The 18692-nt window shown below is 41.5% G+C and overlaps 1 protein-coding gene across 1 annotated transcript in view; it reads right to left on the reverse strand.

Moving 5' to 3' along the window:
• Positions 1 to 1048: 1048 nt before the first annotated feature.
• The window catches only part of dpy19l1l (dpy-19-like 1, like (H. sapiens)), a 30307-nt gene continuing 12663 nt past the window's right edge, over positions 1049 to 18692 (reverse strand). Inside the window, exons 8-20 of the mRNA XM_042489997.1 lie at positions 17494 to 17571; positions 14191 to 14277; positions 13843 to 13902; positions 12747 to 12827; positions 12254 to 12355; positions 11838 to 11909; positions 9193 to 9272; positions 7831 to 7855; positions 5922 to 6041; positions 5619 to 5793; positions 5392 to 5491; positions 4393 to 4518; positions 1049 to 3895 (exon numbers count right to left, since the gene is read on the reverse strand). Coding sequence (XP_042345931.1) covers positions 3724 to 3895; positions 4393 to 4518; positions 5392 to 5491; positions 5619 to 5793; positions 5922 to 6041; positions 7831 to 7855; positions 9193 to 9272; positions 11838 to 11909; positions 12254 to 12355; positions 12747 to 12827; positions 13843 to 13902; positions 14191 to 14277; positions 17494 to 17571 — 1278 coding nt within the window. The 3' untranslated portion in view covers positions 1049 to 3723. The remainder of the gene's footprint in view (positions 3896 to 4392; positions 4519 to 5391; positions 5492 to 5618; positions 5794 to 5921; positions 6042 to 7830; positions 7856 to 9192; positions 9273 to 11837; positions 11910 to 12253; positions 12356 to 12746; positions 12828 to 13842; positions 13903 to 14190; positions 14278 to 17493; positions 17572 to 18692) is intronic.

Raw genomic sequence — 18692 nt, forward strand, 5'->3', positions numbered from 1 at the left:
AAATATATATTTATTAACTTTACAGTCTATGGGGTTGGCAGTGGGGGAGTAGTGGAGGATATTGCTTGAGTGAAACCTTCAAAATGTCTGATATTTGCAGTACTTCAGTATCAAAAGTAGTACTAGGATATTAAATGTATTTAAGTATTGAAAGTAAAAGTACAAGCAAATGCTGGTATTAGAAAAAAAAGTAGTCAACATTTTGAGAATTATGACATTACTTCCTTGTAGCATACATCTTCCTAAAAAATATTCTACAAGACATTTGAAAGAAAAAAAAGGTCTTTTTTTTAGTGGCGTAAAAGTGAAAACAGAAATATAAAAACTCGAGGAACGCGAAGGTACTCCCAAAAAGAAGTTAAGTACTGTAACAAAGTATTATTATTTTGTTACATTACACCACATAGTGTTTGGGAGTAACTTGTTATAAGAATTAAATTACAAAATATATGTAATTGTGCTCAGTTACAGTTACTGAGGGTTACAAAGGGGTACATATGAAAAAAAAAGTATATTTTCAGTAAAAAGTACAAACACTGAGGAAAACATTAATTCTGTCGCTTCACATCTTTTTGCTTCACATTTATGTTTTCAGCATTATTGGGCTATAATATATGGTGTAATTGACAGTTTTAAATAAGTGTGCCCGTTCTCAGCCAAAAATTTAAAAAAATGAATAAAAACAAAAACAAAACAAAAAAAACAACATGTGGCCCTATACTTAATTAATACATATACATTACATACAAACATTATACTTAATTTATATACTGAATTTTTTTTGTTTTTTGACGACATGCCTCCTCGTCTCACACCCGTCCTGCCGGCTGTCCTGTTTATACAGACACTTTTTCGGCGCCGTTTTTGCCTCCTCGCAGCTTAAAGGTGAGACGAGAGTGTCCCCCAAAATGGCGCAAAATCCCCGAACTGAACACGAGAAGATAAAGTGTCTTCAGACACAAAAACATGGAAAAATATCCGCTTTCCACTTAAACTACGGTCTGATTTCTATTTTTTTTAAACATACATTAAAGACAAACAAAGACAGTTTCTGATGACAAATATTTTATTTTTTTAAAATACCAACAAAATAGACAAATATTATAAAAGACATCTGAAACACACTTACGCCTGCGACAGGAAAAAACTACTGACGTCAAAGTGTTTCAGGAAGTGTGACGACAGCCCCACTCCTTAAAAACGGGCACTTGGCTGACAGGATCACTTCTACGCCTTCAGTCTGCACACGAGGGGAACACAAACGAGCAGCTCCCAGTTCAGACGGACTAAATCTCACAGATTAAACGTTTAATTTTTCATCTCGCTCCGGCACATTTCGTCCCACCACAGCAGGACTTTCATCTCATTCTGGTGCCGAATCCATGAAGTCACCTGCACTCAGGTGCGTTGTACTGAAACGTTTTCAACCTTTTACAAGTTCATTCACAAAAAAAGACATTAAAGCTGAGAGAAACTTGCAGCCTTTTTAGAAATTAAAAAAACAAAAACAATCTTATATTCGATAAGTAGTTGACAATCAATGTGGAGGACAAGCCGTCACGCTGAGAGAAAACACGTGACAGAAACTGCCAAGTGTCTGTGCAGCGGCTGCTTAAATTCAAGCTGTTGCTGCTCCTCCAACATGGCGACTCTTCCCTCTTAAAGGAAATCCGCCCAACTCAGACACTCATTTGCTTTCTGGACAAATGTTAGACGGGAAGACGGATACCACTCACATCCGTCTGTTACGTGTGAAGCTACGGCCTCTGATCTCAGCACAAAGACCGGAAACTCTACAAAGAAACAAAGTCTGCCGAAGAGTTCATTAATTCACAGATTATTTCTCATTTGTTGGATCGGCACAGAAATCTAATTAAAAAAAAGAAAGTGTAGTTTTACTTAATGTGACCTTAAAGCAGTCAGTGTTTCAGCAGTCCCAGCGCCTTCATCTCAAAGTTGACGTTTTTTAAAGGACTTTTGGTCAGAAGCCTAAAAAAAGGTCTGCGGTTATCACAAGCTTTAGAGACGTTTTCTTCTACGACATAAAATGCATCAGAAAATATTCGCAAACAATTACAGACTAAATAACTAATAAGTAACTAAATGATACTGCAGAACATCATCACGCCGAGCAGCACCCAAGTTCGCTTTACAGACTCACAGCGGCGGCCACGTAACTGTTAAATTCTGGCAAATGCATTTAGGCTTCAGAAACCAGAAATTTGGTGTTCATCTGAGAAGATTATCTTGCTGAACAAAACGCGTAAGTGACACAAGGGAGTTCATTTCTGCACGATTTAAAATCCAGTGCAAAAATCCCATGGGCTTTTTGACGAGGGAACGATGGCGATGTTAGCGTCCGGGTTGGCCTACAGAAAAACGACATCCTTCATGTAATTAAAGATAAAAATCCGTCACATAAAGCCTGTAAATCCCACAGCTGAGGGGACAAAGCCAGGCTCAAACGTTTATTTACCGTACAGACCTGACTTATTGATCTTCTCGTCTAACGTTCGGAAAGAAAGCACGTACTTCCTGAAACACTGAACGGTCGTTTGTGCGCCCTGTAACCAGAAACCTGAAGAAACCTACGACTGCTACCGTTTGACGTAAAACGCACTGCTACGAATCGTTTGGATTATTTGTTACAGAACTCACGCTGAAGGTTCTCCATCACTCAAACACGTGTCGTGTGCTACAGCACCCAAATATGCAGCTTTAGTAACAAGACTTCCTTTGGCAATAAACAATAATTCCAGAGACAAAACGCACCTTTTAAAGGCTGTACATTGTTTTTTCTTTTCTTTTTTTACAAAACAGCTGTTTCAGTATTTACAAAAACGTTACGGGGCACAGTTAGAGCAAGTCTACTTATTTGGCCGTAAAAAACGTGTTTCTGCCAGTTTATATCGGAATTAAGAAAAAAAAGCTTTTCTGCGATGTGAAATCTGTTTAAAAATCTTCTTCATCTGGACGCCGAGGCTGAACGATATGTGTTAAAAAGATTTTCCAAACACGAGGGCAGAGTTTTCCTCCCGACTCTTCAAACACTGTTGGCTTCTAAATAAACGTCTTGAAGTTTGCATAAAAATACCCACACCAATAAATTATAAAAATACTGTACTAGTGAAAAATCTTTTCAGAGATCAACACTGTGCATAACAATAGAAGAAGTCGGCTTTTGTCGAGTTCGCAAAGGGTATTGCTTCACAGTATGTGGACATCTTTGATCGGTCCCGCCAGACAAAATGTAGCTCTGAAGCCAAAGTCAAAGAAAAAGTCTGACAGAAACAATGCTGACGTACAAACAGCTTTTCTCCGAGGACGACGTCTCCTTAACTAAAGATTCTTTAGAACAGAACCGATGCGACGGACTAAATGAAGAGCTACGACGCCTTTTGGCTTTCACTCGGGCACCGACGGGAGCGTGATGGGAACGCCGCCGGGTGTCAAAGCTGCAGCAGTAAGGATGATTGTGTGGAACGCAGCGTTCCTTTGAGTCGCTAATACTGAGAACCGAGAGGACGCCGAGAGCAAAGAGGCTCACGGCAGACTGTTTTGGCGTGACCGTTGTTCGTCCGGCGCTCAGCTCAGGGAGTCAGAGCGCTGCAGAGAGGAACTGTGGAGGAAAAAGCAGCGATGGCAGTGACTGGTCAAAGCCTGCAAAAACAACACGTGGTGGAGAGAACAGAGTGTGGAGCTCCGGCAGTCCGGCACGCTGTGTTATCTGACAGCTTTAGTGGCTTTGGGGACTTTGAGAACCTTGTAAATGTCGTTGGAAAAGACGGTGGTGAAGTGAGGCCGTGAGCTCCTGGACATGTGGGTGCAGAGAGGAATTTTACCAACGTTATCGGGATCCTCGATGTCCCAGATCTCTGGCATGCTGCACCCGGGCCTGGGCGAAGAGAGGGAGAGGAGGAGGAAGAGGAGAGACGGAGAGGAAAAACACGTTAAGCAGAAACAGAAACCACATCTGCATTTCAGTTTAATCAAAATCTTATAATTTGCTTCTTGGAGGAAACTCTGAGAATAAAAGCAACTGCCAAATAACCAAAATTGTCAAAGGATTTACTGTTACTTTGTTTAACGAAAATGAAGACGAGAGGCGCGTGTCCGCCTGGATGGTTGGATCAGTGCAGTTTGTTAGTTGCATCGGTTAATTTTTTATTTCTGTCTAAAAACAGACTTCATCTAAATTAGCTGCCAAAATGAACATCGTCACAAACTCCCGAACAGAACGACGCTAACATGTCAAATACTGCTGTGAGCTGTAATGTCAGTGCACGCCCCGAATCTCAGGGCTGAGAACACAGCTCGTATTTCACGTTTTTTCCACGATTTGGGAATGATCGCGGGCTGAGGATAACGTCGCCTCTTCTGCTGTTGAGGTACCTGGTTCTCCTGGTGCACCAGGAATCCTCCAGGACGAAGAAGTCCACTCCCAGCTTCATCAGGTTCCCCTTCACCGTTTCTGCGGACATGCGGCTGTACATGGAGTACACCAGCTTGGTTCTCTCTCTGCGAGGAAACACAGCTGCATTAGAACGTGTGTTACACAGCGTGAGCACGCCAAGAAACATAATAAGTGATGGGATGACTGCTCCTTTACAGCAATCTAGAGGGGTGCCAGAGGGACGACAGAGGGGCGACAGAGGACGACAGAGAGGCGACAGAGGGGCGACAGAGGGACGACAGAGGGACGACAGAGAGGCGACAGAGGGACGACAGAGGGACGACAGAGAGGCGACAGAGGGACGACAGAGGGGTGACAGAGGGGCGACAGAGGGGCGACAGAGGGACGACAGAGGGACGACAGAGGGGCGACAGAGGGGCGACAGAGGGACGACAGAGAGGCGACAGAGGGGCGACAGAGAGGCGACACAGAGGTGATAGAGGGATGATGAAATGCTGCAAAGTGCTGTGGTTTCATATCGAGCCCCAGTAACAGGGCTTAGGCTATTTCTTTATCACTGATTTACTTTTTTGCGTTTTTTTTCTCCAGCACGTAAGAATGAGTTGTAAATAAATGTCAACATTATTGCCCAAATCTGGAAATGGAAATCTGCCTCTGTCCTCCATCAGACATCTGACTGTGTGATACTCAGCTCTCGGCCGGCTGACCGATTTCCACTTGGCCAATATTTTAGGCAAAATGCCAAAAGACAAGCCCTTTGAACGTACATAACTTTACTGATAAAACCCTCAACACAACTGGAATGAACCAGATAAACTTACTCTTGATTTGGACATTGAAACTACAAATATTAAGACACCCTGTCTGCTGTTTGTAAAAATGAGCCATCACAGGGGTGCGTTTCTTTATTTAAAAAAGGAAAAAGGTTTGATCTAAAGTCCTCGGCTGAGCTGTGGTGCTGCTGTTGCCGCTCTGACCTCAGCCCGGCGTCCTCGTAGTGGGGGTGGTTGACGATGGGCCGACCTGTGGAAAGCTTCACGCTGGCCATGGTGGGCATAGCTCCGGCAAACACAGAATCTGCACAGACCGAACCCAAGAAGACAAAAAAGGCAGTTAGTACTATTATTCGTGGTGCTGCGTATATAACGAACACTAACTCCGAATAACTAACACTGTTGCCATGGCAGCAGGTGGCATCACTCACCAGGGCGGGTGTTGTCCTGGATCCAGTCCAGCAGCTCCTCCTGCGGCAGGTTGCTGAACTCTCCGATGATCCCCCACTGCGCCTGCAGGTTGGCCACTCCCTGTATGGCCATAATAGCCATGACCGCAAACACGGCGGCCTGGTGTTTAAACCTCTCCCCGATCCAGCCAAACAGCTGACGACACCCACCGGAGACAGAGAGCGTTACAGGACGCGTGCTCAACAAACTAGGCTCATAAAGGTAACAGGTGAAAACACTGTGACGGGAAGACCACAAAAACCTGTTCTGAATCTCAGACAGACCTGTTTGGAGCAGATCAGCGAGGCCATGATGCACATGTGGGGCGTCAGGAAGAGCTTCAGACGCATGATGAGGACGGCCAGGACGGTGAACGCCACCAGCTGCAGACTGTGGTACACCAGCTGCGGAGAGACAGGAAGGTGCGGGGGAGAAAAAACGAGCAAGAAACAAACAATCAACAATCATCAGCATCGCCGTGTTCTGCATTTACACACATCATGTTTTCAAAGTCTGTTTCTTTTTTCCTCTGCTGGTGCTCTGCTGCGTTTTTTGGGCTTTACTGCCACTTGCTGTCGGTTTCTGGTACAGCATGAAACCTTTGGCAGGTGACTCCGTGTGTGTGTGTGTGTGTGTGTGTGTGTGTGTGTTTGTGTGTGTGTGTGTGTGTGTACGTGCATGCATGCGTACGTGCGTGTGCTTCACAGAAAAAATTGCTGATTTTGATGTCACAGTGAAGTTGATCTTTGACCTTTTGGATAATATAAAATATCATCTCTTCATCATTATATCCCGTTAGACATTTGTGTGACATCTTGTCATTATTAGTGTGTGACTTCTTGAGTCGTGGCCTAAAAACATGTTTTGTGAGGTCACAGTAACCTTTGACAACTAAAATCTAGTCAGTTTATTCTTGAGTTCAAGTGTATTTTTGTGCCAAATCTGAGAAACCTTTTGTGTCAGAGAACGAGACGGACACAAGGTCACAGTGACTTTAACCACTGAGCTGCCACAGTCTTTCAGTCCAAGTGAACATCTGAGCAAAATTTTGAGAAATGAACTCAAGTTGTTCTTGAGATGAAGTGACAGTGATTTTGACCTTTGAACTATGACTACCAAAGTCTGATCACTTCATTCTTCAGTGCAAGTGGATGTTTGTGCCAAATTTGAGGAAACTCCCTGAAGACATTTGAAAGTGTGTGTATGTGTGTGTTCAAGAGAGTGACACAGATGCAAAGTCACAGTGACCTTTGACCACATAACTCTGATCACTTCAGCGCTGAGTCCAAGTGGAAGTTTTGGGGTTTTTTGCCACATTTGAAGAAATTCCCTCAAGGTGTTCTTGAGATGAAAGCGCTTCATACATAAATACGTCTGGCCATGCCTTTAGGGTTCGATTGCATGCTGTAAAATGCTGCTGGCTCACTTTCACATCAGCTTGTCTCTTATTTGTGGCGTCGGAGGCTGTATGAATGAAGCGAATGTTAATTCTGCAGGGTTTAATGTACGCAGCACGGACTGTGTTGGGATCAGTTTTAATACGGGTACATTTTGTGTTCTAAATCATTCAAACTTTGTCAAACAAAATCACAGCAATGCATGTTTATAAAGTCATCAGCTGTGCGGCTGTTAGGGAAGCTACGATCTCTCTGCAGGCAGCTGACTCTGAAGAAAAGCCACATTTACTGGACGGACAGAATAAAGACATTTTCATGACGCTTTGATCTTTGCGAACACGCCTGTCCCTGTGACGAGCGGGGACGCCCTCGGGGCTCGGCAGCGTCACTCAGAGTCGCACAGAAACATTAAAGCAATTATCTGGCGAAGTCTGGAAACTTCGTCGCACACTGTGGCTGATGGACGAACATCTGAACGTCTCGCTGCCCTGGGAGGGATATTACAGAAAATGACACACAGCGGCGCAGAGAGCGCAGACAAAAGGCAGCACAGTGAGATTTCACAGCAGACGGGGAAGCTGCCTTTCATTTCTCAGTAATGAGAAAAAGGATGAAAATCACTCAGGGACATCGCAACCGAGCAGACGTTACTGCACAGGAGGAATCTCATCAAATCAAACAGATTTAGAAAAATGGAACGACGCGGCAAAAAACAGCCTACGAGTTCACACTGAGGTGTTATCCGGAGAACGCTCGAGCGTATTCTTAACAGAGCAGAACAAGTATTTTATCTCACCTCTCCTTTTGCAGCTATTTCAGACCTGAAACACAGAACAGACAGAGATATCAAATCAGCTGTCCACCTGGGACAAAATAACATGCTAATGCTTGAAAAAAAAAACACTATTTGTCAAGATATTAACCCTTCAAACTCTGCAATAAAAATAGTCCTCCAGTGCCAACATAGATATTTTTGCTTCATTTGATGTAATGACTATGTATTCATGCAGTGCCCTACAGTCATTAAACCACTATAATTGACAACACAATTGAATTGTGTCACAAATAACCAGAATTACCACCATACGGCCGCATGCATCCATGAACCAATCACGCTGCAGTTGCAGTTTACATCCATGTCTGTCCAGAGTCATATATAACCAGCTGATAATGATTCAAATGCTGCTGCAAAGAAGCTGAATATTGTAAAACATGGACGCTTCACACATTTCCCTCAGCAGCACAGACGGTCGATGAATTCAGTCCAGTTTAAAGGTTTGACCCAAGATTAGTGTCATCGTTTCAGTATCTGCCAAAACGTGTCCAGTTCTGTTCCTGAGTTATGACGCTGAGTAATGGAAAGAAAGGAACATTATGATCTCACACTGAAGCTGACTTTTGGATATAAAATGTCATCACTTCATCATTTCATCCTATTAGACAGTTGTGTGAAATTTTGTCATAATTAGCGTAAAAAATCCTGACTTATGACCAAAAATATGTTTTGTGAGATTTCAATAACCTTTGACAAGTCAAACTTACAAAATAACACAAAACAAATTGATCCAAAAGGTTTCTAAATGTAGAAATATAAATTATTTCTAAACACTAAGTTACACCAAGTTATGTGAACTATGAACATTTACCAAATTAACCCTTTGAAACCTGGAGCAACATCACTTTTCCTGTGTTGCTTTCCGACGCCTTTCACACGTATTTAAACCTTTGAACTCTGAGCAGATTGGTTTGCTCTTTTTGAAAATATGGAAAAAAATAAGAGTGAGCTTGGCAAGAAAAGATCCACAAACTGAAAGAAATTAGTAGATTTTGAAATTTTTTTTTTTTTTTTTTTTAGAAAAGCTGGGGAAAAATGTCCAGAATACTAACGTAATGTGACATAGCGTAGCGTAACGAGTGTTCATAATGACGGTAGTGAAAATAAGAAGGTAAACTTTCTGCTGCAAAGAGAATGATGCTATTGCTATTGTGGATTTAATTTAATATGGATTTCAACAGGATCATGCAAACAACAACCTCCTGTCCAGTTTAAAGGGTTAAAATCTTTTATATTATATCATTACAAAAATGAACATTTAAAAACCATCAGTAGTTAATGCAGTGGAAGTTAATATAATGAACCAGGCCTCAGGACGCTCACCCTGCAGCTTCATCGACATCGTCAGGTCGGACAGACGCCTTCCCTCCGTCCCTCAGGAACCGGCCGATATCCTGGATGGTCTGAAAAGTGAATAACAGGCAGAAGGAGATTCCTTCAAATGTCACGTTTCCAACAAACAGAGCACCGCAGGAGAATATATTCCCACAGCTGGCTCCTGTTCTGCACACCACGCTTTGTCAAATCCACTTATGTTTTCTTAGCTCAGCGTGGGCGAGGCGTTATGAGATTAGGCCACAGAAAGAGCAGTTCCTTAAATATCATTTTTCTCTGATGCTCCCCCCCAAAAAAACTTTCATGTTTGAGGAATCAGGAATAAATCTCGCTGTTTCCTCTTTTCTCAAAGCTTAAATAAACTCATATGAATGTCAGCTGAGCGTCCGCGGCAGAGCAAATAAGACCACTGCAGTTTTATGAACCTGAGAGAGCAGAACTTGAATTTATATTCTCCTCAGGTATGAATGAAGGCGCAGTATTCAGAGCAGATCGACTCCCGGCTCTGTCTCCCTGCTGCCGGCTCACTTCGTGTTTGTCTTCAGACGGTGTTGTTCTGACAGGTGAGATCGGAGGCTTCATGCTGCAACTGACTTTTTCTCACACGTCTCCGATGTCTAAAACCACTCCAGGCGGCAGGAGAGGATCATTTCAGCTGGACTCTTACAAAACGTGTCTCCTTTCCCTTAAACCAGTGATTCATGATGCATGTGCACGACTAACACGTTTTATTCTACATCCTGCACATAAATGAAGCACTCTGCACCATGCTCTTTATGCCATACAGTTAACACTGCTACTGTTAATGCAGCTTTGTCCTCTTTATGAATTGTATTGTTTTGTTTTGTGTTTATTTATTTATTTACTTATTCATTTTATCTGTTACCTGCTGAGGGGCCACGGATGTAAAAATTAGCGGTCTTGCTAACTCCAGCATATTTACATTTGTATTTTATATTGATGTCCATTAATACGCTATGTCCCTTTTAAATACACATTAAATAAAATAAAATTTGTACACCCTTTCTTTATAAACTAAACAGGGAATTCTTCATTTCCCAGTTTAGTTGGAGGAGAGAGGATGTGCTATTAATACGAATGAGTTATTTTGTGCTGCATTTTCCTCATATCAGGTTTTCATCGCTTTCTATTTATCATAAGACGTGTTGTTTTTCTTTTTTTATGTATTTTTGTTGTATAAAGTTGTATAAAAAATTAAACTAGAAATACAGCTACTCTGTCTCTATGCCTCCTGCAGCAGTCTAGATGCACTTACAGTGACATCTGTGTCTGTGAAAACACGGATGCTTCACACACATCTTCCCTCTGCAGCACAGATTTATACAAAAGGGACACTTTCAAGATAAGAGTCATCAATTCAGTGTCTCACCAAATGTCTCTCTGTCTGTCTCTGACATATGATGCAGAATAATGGCCAGAAAAGTGTTTTTGCAGAACATAATGATGTCAGACTGAAGCTTAGCTGACATTTGACCTCTAAAATGTCATCATTTCATTACTATATCCTAACAGACATTTGCACGACATTTTCGCGAATGAATTCTTGAATTATGGCCAAAAACATGTTTCCTGAGGTCACAATGACCTCTGATTATCACTTCATTTTTAAAACTAAGTGGACGTTTGTGTTAAATTTGAAGAAACACAAGAATGAGACTGATGAGGTCACAGTGACCTTGACCTCTGACAACCAAAATCAAACTGGTTCATCCTTGAGCCTGAGTGGATGTTTTTGAGAGATCACGTTCACACGGCCATGGCTATCGCTGGCGCGGAGAAATAAAAACAGAATGCAGTGATCAGGAAATTACTTTTTGGCTCACATTGAACTGAATACAGTACAAAGACAAGATTTCTAATAATCAGAGTGACAAATCCTTTTTTGGGGTAAACATGCACTCATTCTGAATTTGAAGCCTGCAACATATTTTGAAAAATGCAGAACAGGAGCATGTTCACCACCGTGTGACATCACCTCACACGGTGAGCCTCATCACGAGGCTCTCAGTCATCCAGGTCATGGTATCGATGAGTGCTATTTCGTTGGCAACTGGACTTGTTTCAGTTCCTTGAAGCTTTGCTTCTCATCCAAGAAGCTTCTTCATTTCTTACCATCTGAAAGGGAGTTGCAAGCTTTAAACCCCGTGTTAGTTTGTGCTACAGAGTCGATACAGTCACACGTGGACTCTGAGTTTCAGAGTCATTAAGGCCACTCGTGAGTTGTTGACCCAGGCAGCATTTGTGTGGGTCGTTGGGGCTAGATGGGTCCAGACGTGAAACTTCTTCAAGGAACTGAAACAAGTATAGTTGCTAACGAAGCAGCAATTATGGACACTCATTTTGAAACTTTGGAAAGTGACATTCTTTCCTGTTCTTACTCGATATATGACTTACGTTCCTTAACAGTCTCTGTGTTCATATTTTTGTCTTGCTGGAATAAGAAGGGAGTTCCCTAAAAAAAAACAAACATCTGGATGGCAGCTTATGTTGCTCCAAAACCTGTATGCACTTGTATGCACTCTGCAGGCAGCCAGACTTTGTGTAGTTAATGTGTGGGTTTTTTTGTTTTATTTGTTCTGCTGCTGTGACAACCATTTCTGAGGAAGACTTACCCTCGCAGCGATGAGCGCAACCACCAGCATGTTGATGGGCAGCAGCAACGTTTTGAGGTAACGTATAGGAGTCTGAGGGAGAAAAAGACGTTAAGAAATCTAATAATGTACTCTCTAACTACCTGTACGCAGAGTCACAACATGTGAATCAAAAAGAGTGAAATCAGGCTGCTGTCTGGCACAGAATCAGCTCAGGGTGAGCTGCCAGGTTCTGCTGTCAGGTTTCTATTTCCTGTTAAACTCAGAGCACAGATCTGCCTCCCTCTGAGTCCGGCTGTGAGAAAATACCAGCCACTCTGAAACAAAACAGCAGGCTTTTTCTGAAAGAAAGAAATGTTTTTTACACCAAACCACCTGAGACTCGACACACAAAGTCACAAGGATGAGAAACATTCTGATCGAGGGCCAGATTTTACCTCCAACTCCATGAAGTCGAACTCTGCAGCACACGTGTACATCAGAGTGTGGAAGTCCTTGTAGCTCGTGAACTTGGATTTGATCAGTGCGCTGATGTGAGCCTGGAATAAACAAAAAACCCAAACATGACACGAGTGTTTATATCCTAAATTTAGAAACGTCATCTAACTCCTGACTTAACTACTATGTCCCCTTGAACCCCTGACCGAGCAGTGTATTTGTCATATTTTGTCAAATAAATATTTAAACCAAAATTAACCTTATGATATCTTTATATCTCACAAAGGGAACCTTTATGCTTTACAGAAATAGTGATTTGATGTATATCGTGATATATATCGATATCGACTGATATGAAAAAAAATATCGTGATAATACTTTTTTCCATTTCGCCCAGCCCTGGTATCAGGAATATAACCTCCTGTAAATATATTCAAACTGAATATTACACTGTTTGTGGGTACATTCATTTCTGAGAGTACTGCATCTTACATCATCTGAGGCGCAGAGGACTGTGGACAGCAAGAACTTGAGCAGAACGGTGGAGCCGACCCACGCCAAACCCTGCATGACCTGAGGAGGGCGAAAAGATACACTCTGACAGGCTGATATGTGCACACACACACACACACACACACACACACACACACACACACACACACACACACACACACACACACACACACACACACACACACACACACACACACACACACACACACACACACACACACACACACACACACAGAGCTCGGACAGGAACCTGTAATCAGAGCCTCCTGGTGCTGTGGAGTTGGGAGAAAGCCAGGCAGGCTGTTGTTGAATGGACACAGCGAGCCAAAACATTCGGCCAATTTCAATCTTACTTGTGTTTTAGTTTTACTCTCAGCTTCATCTAGGTGAGAAACTAACTGTTTATTCCCATTATACCTTGCTAACTTGCTGCTACTAATCACATTTTTCACTTTTCCTTCTACTTCAGTCTTTAAAACCCTTTGAGACCTGAGTGTATTAGCTGAATTTATTTCAAAAGCATGAGAAATCAGGCACAATGGGAGTGCCACAAGGCTCTATCCTTGGGCCGTTGTTGTTTGGTGTATATATAAATGATCTCCCATCAGTCTGTGAGGATGTGGAGATCCAGATGTACGCTGATGACACGATTATTTAACACTTACTAAAAGTTGCAAAGTCGTATCATGTCCTACTTTGAATACAAAGAAAACAGTGACAGCAGGTGGTGCCTGATGAATGGATGTGTTTTTCAAAGGTTCTCGCTGCACCGGGGGCACGCAGCGGCACGACGTCTCTTCATAACTAAAGGCTGGCTGTTACTTTGGTGAGCATAGCTTTAAATGTTTATATACATATATATTATATATTTTCTATAAACGCATGTTAAATGTCAGTGGCACAGTCAGTCATGTTCATTTGATTGTCAGAAGCTATAATTGTGATCCTGACTAATATTTAGGTGTCTGAGCTGCCTTTATTTACCTTTTAGCCATCTGTGGTTATGCTTGCCATAATAAAGTGGCACAGTAATGTGTATCCCATCTGAACTCAAGGAGAGGTAACTTTTACTCACCCAGGTGATGATGCCACGTTTGAAGACTTGAGCAAATCGATCCCTCAGTGCAATGATTGCCTAAAACCCCCACAGAAACAGAATTCAAAACCACAGGTAAAAAAAATCTAGAAACAACAAAACTGATAAAAAATATTACATCACAATGAATTGTATTTTCAGTCCATTTCCCTCCACAATGCCATTAAAACTAACAAATATCTTTGCAATTTATGGTCAGCTGGATTCATTGATCAAACTGAGCTTATCTTGACTAAAGTAAATCCCAGAACATTCAGCGCTTGTACTCGCAGCACTAGTAAATAATGAGTATATCTGTCTGTTGTGGACCATAAAGACCCAACTCACCCAGATGGAGACGAGCGAGGAGGCGTAGAAGGACGTGAGCAGCATGGAGTTGCCGAACATGAGGACGAAGCAGACGCCGAGAGTGATCTGCAGGATGAGAGCAGGATGGAGACAATGATCAGCCTGATGTGCGTCCGTGTCTGTCCGTGTTATCAGGAAACACGAGAGCTCAGAGGACCAGCGCAGACAGTTTCTGGAGCTTTTCAGTGGCCTCAGCAGAACAGAGGTGGTCTCTGGGACTGACTGAATTAGCTGTCAATAAGAAGTCTGTATATGTTGTTGAAAAGACTCCAGAGATTTAAAGCAATACATTAAACTCTGAATTCACAGTCATAAACACAACATAATCCTCTTTGATAAACTCCTGATGCCTAACCACAGTGAAGAGTAAAAAAATGCATCACTTATTGTATTCTGTAAACAGCAATGATTCCCAACCAGCTGCATTTATAACCCAGCAGCTGCCAGGGGGGACTATCGTGATTACAGAGGAGCGCAACCAATTTATTAAAATAGAAATTACATTCTGAGGCAGCTGCGTTTTAATCACTAATTAGGGCTGCATCAAGCTATTATTTTCAACATTAATTAATCTGTTATTTTCTTTATTGCTATTTTGATCTGAAAAAAAAAAAGTAAGAAAGTATGACTTCCGAAAGTGTTCCTATTTAAACAGCTTGTTTTAAAGATATTCAGTTTAAAATGTCAGAGGACTATGAGAACAAGCAAATATTATATTTGAAGAAGCTACAATTGTTAATATTTAGAAGAGGTAGTTAATCTGATGTACATTTTTTGCAGGTTAATATTCTGTTGATCAATAAACTTATTGATTTCAATATTTCCCACTTCATACAACTCAATATGTGACGGTAGCTGACTTTGTTTTCGTTTTCTGATTTCGGAGGTATCTGTGGGTCTGTGAGAGCAGCACAAGCGGATCTCTTCATGGATTTTTTGTTTTGTTTTGCGTGTTGGTATCCATGGACTCAGAATTGTTTTAGCACAATAAAATATCTTATGATTTACTTTTCAAGCTAAAATATCAGGGATGCACAATTTATTTATTTACTCTTTGCCGATATCAGATATTCTCATAAAAACAACTCATTTGGCCAATTACTGATACCAATATCACATTGAGATAACGGACAGATTAGTAAATAATGAATATATCTGTCTGTTGTGGTCACATTAGCATGTCCTGTAACAAGTGATACAGGCTTGGACTCATTATCATCGCTGTAGGTCACAGAGGACACACACAGGCCTGGTTTTGTGTCTCTATTTCTTTTCTTGAACACACACACACACACACACACACGAACACACACACACACACACACACACACACACACAGTCATTGTTGCCAAGCGCTGTAAATTATGCAGAGGCATATTCCTCCCTCTGACATAAATCTCCACCATCTTACCACAAAGAGCCTTCTCCTTATCTGAGCAGCACACAGGCTGTGGCTAACAGCCGGGCCTGCTGAGGGGATTAGGGGAGAAGAATGTGGAGGAGAGGGACGATCGGACAGAGTGACACACCAACACAAACATATTCATACACCAACACAGATACATTTTGTCCTTAGCAGGGTGAAGCAAGTTGCCCACATATCCTCCTCTTTTCATGCTCCCTGTGAAGCCAAAGAAAGTCGTCCCTGTCTCGGCCGCTGTTGTCCTCGCAGCTCATGAAATTCTTGGGGCCGAGGAGCTGAGCGAGATAAGAGGAACCGAGGCAGAGCGCATTACAGCTCAGAGGACAGCAGCTGGAGAGACTTTCACTGATGTTGGGCGCGACAAATAATCCTCGCAATGAAAGCTAATGAACATTTGTGATCAAACTTCTGCGCAACATCTCTTTCAAACACCCAAAACCTCTGCTCAGGTTAACTTTTTGTTTCTTTTGAGGTCCTTTCCTGTCTTCATTTGGCGTTTCTGTTTTGTCTCACCTGCACAACTTGGTAACTTGCATCTTCTCTGTCAGCATTTTTAAATCCTTCTGTTGTATCTCTGTCTCAGTAGCTTTGGTGTCCCTTCTTCATGCCTCCTTTGGAGAGCTTTGATTCTCTGCCCGAACCTGACTGGGCCAGACCTGACCCGGTGGGTCCGTGCTGTAATTTCTCACTATTTCCTTTGGCTTGAATTGGGTCAGGTTCTCACAAAATTTACCTTTATTTATTTAATTTTTTTAAATTGAAATTGTTTTCAACTGTCTCATGCGTAATGGCACTTTGGACAGACTCAAGAGGGAAAGACAGAGGTGGAGAGAGACAGAAAATGAGAGAAAGAAAAGAGACGAAGGGGCTGCAAGGCCAGGTGGTTGGCAGTTTCTGCTTCTCCCTCTTTAGCAGTGGAAGAGATGCATAACATAACATAACATATAACATATAACATATAACATAAAACATAACATAACATATAACATAACATAACATAACATAACATATAACATAACATAACATAACATAACATATAACATAACATAACATAACATATAACATATAACATAACATAACATAACATAACATAACATAACATAACATAACATAACATAACATAACATATAACATAACATAACATAACATGCAGCAGAGTGGTGATCAGCATGTACGCGCTGCATCGCCATCGCTGTGCGTACTAGACGCACCGAGCGGCGCTGCCTGCTTTGCCGTACCTGTCCTGCACGAGATGCCAGACAAACAGAAGGAAGAGAAGGAGAAGTGGTGGGAGGAAACACTCAGATTACAGCATCACGGAGGAGCATCGTCACCGAGCCAGAATGTGACGAGGCGTCGGCAGCAGACTGAAGCAGCTGATGAGTGTGATGAAGAAGCCCATACCTTATCTATTTTTCTAGTTTTATTGATTTCTTTTTTGTCTTTTTCTGTTTTCTTTGGTTCTGTCTTATCTTGCTGGGTTTTGTTGTCAGTCATTTGGATACTGTTAGTACTATTGTTATGTATTGTGTCTTCTTTGTCTCCCCCGCTTTACAAAAAGTTCAGTAAAAATATGTCTGAAAACAAAGAAGCCTATAACACCCACTTCTGACCAAAAGACACTTTGTAGAGCCTCATTTATTCTCTGCAAACCAGCTGATGGGAACGCACCTAATTTTGTTGCAAAATTTGTTTTCAAAAGTTTGCTTAAAATTTGCTTGACAAATGCATAGAAAAACAGCTAATGACAAATGAACACACAGAAACACTCTCAACACTCTTGATTGACTGATTGGTTGGTTGATCGATTGATTGATTGATTAATGACAGAGAATTTAAAAGAGGTCATGATACTGTACCATATGAGTGACCAGGATGGACTGCATCTTGGCAGCGCCGAGGTAACCCAGGATGTAAGAGGCAAACAGAGAGGCCACCTGAAAAAAAGAAAAATAGAAAACTTTAATAATAAACTCCAGTAAAAACACTAAATAAATCAAATACAATCAACCGTTTCAAAGTTTCATGACTGGAGTCAGGCAGAGACTGGATTTATGTGCGAGTGATACAGCAGAAGGCAAGTTTCTCACATCCACACCAACAGGACCAGGGTTTCCCGCACATTCATTTTTTTGTGGCAGTCCATCATGATCAAAACATCTGCTGCCACATCTATTTTTGTAGCTGAACTGTTCATTAGGAGCATTATTGAAACATATTTATTGTACGGTTATTCATTGCACCAGAGTCTCGGAGCGCAGAGCGTACTCTGGGCACAGATGGAGCAGCAGAACAGATCAATTATCCACCCTGCGACTTACAAACTGCTGCTGAGGAAAAAAGAACTCATTGTACGCTCCACCTGCCCTGTGTTAACTCTCTTATTTTTGTTTTTATCCACTATTTGTGCTTGTTTTGTTAGAACCCATTGATTTCTGGGAATCACCAATGTTTTCCTTTTTTTTTTTGTTGTTTGGCCAACGTGAGCAAACACAAGTTTAACATTTGAGGAACATTTATAAATGCATGCATTTCACATCATCACAGTTAAATTATGTTTAAGAGTAAATTATAATGATTGGACTATTACATTTCATGACTAAAGACATTTTTCTGCATGAGTACTAAAATATATTTCCCTGAGTGTGCTTACATATTTTTACTAAAGTAACTTTTCAAAGAAGAGCTTTACAAGTTAAAGAGTATTTTTACAGTGTTGTATTACTTCTTTCAATAAAGTAAAGGACCTGATTACCTATTTACCTAAAGTTTACTTAACAGTACGTTGATTTTACTTCTGCAGAAACTCTTCTTACAGTCGTTTTTTGGTGACACCTCTCCAATTCCTGGGCATGCGTCAAGTTTTTGCACGCGGCACACCTTTTACAGTGTTTAAGGGGCTTTACCTACACAAGTATGTCAGCTATGTAAAGTGACACTCACCACTTATCACATCCAAGTAAGAGCAGATTCAGATGGTTGAGAACATTTGGTGTATCGAGAGTTTTGTAAATTTTGTCTTTTAAACAGAAAATTAATAGAAAAATAAGAGAAATTT

Source organism: Plectropomus leopardus, chromosome 7, assembly GCF_008729295.1.
Source record: "Plectropomus leopardus isolate mb chromosome 7, YSFRI_Pleo_2.0, whole genome shotgun sequence".
Classification (NCBI taxonomy): Eukaryota; Metazoa; Chordata; class Actinopteri; order Perciformes; family Serranidae; genus Plectropomus; species Plectropomus leopardus.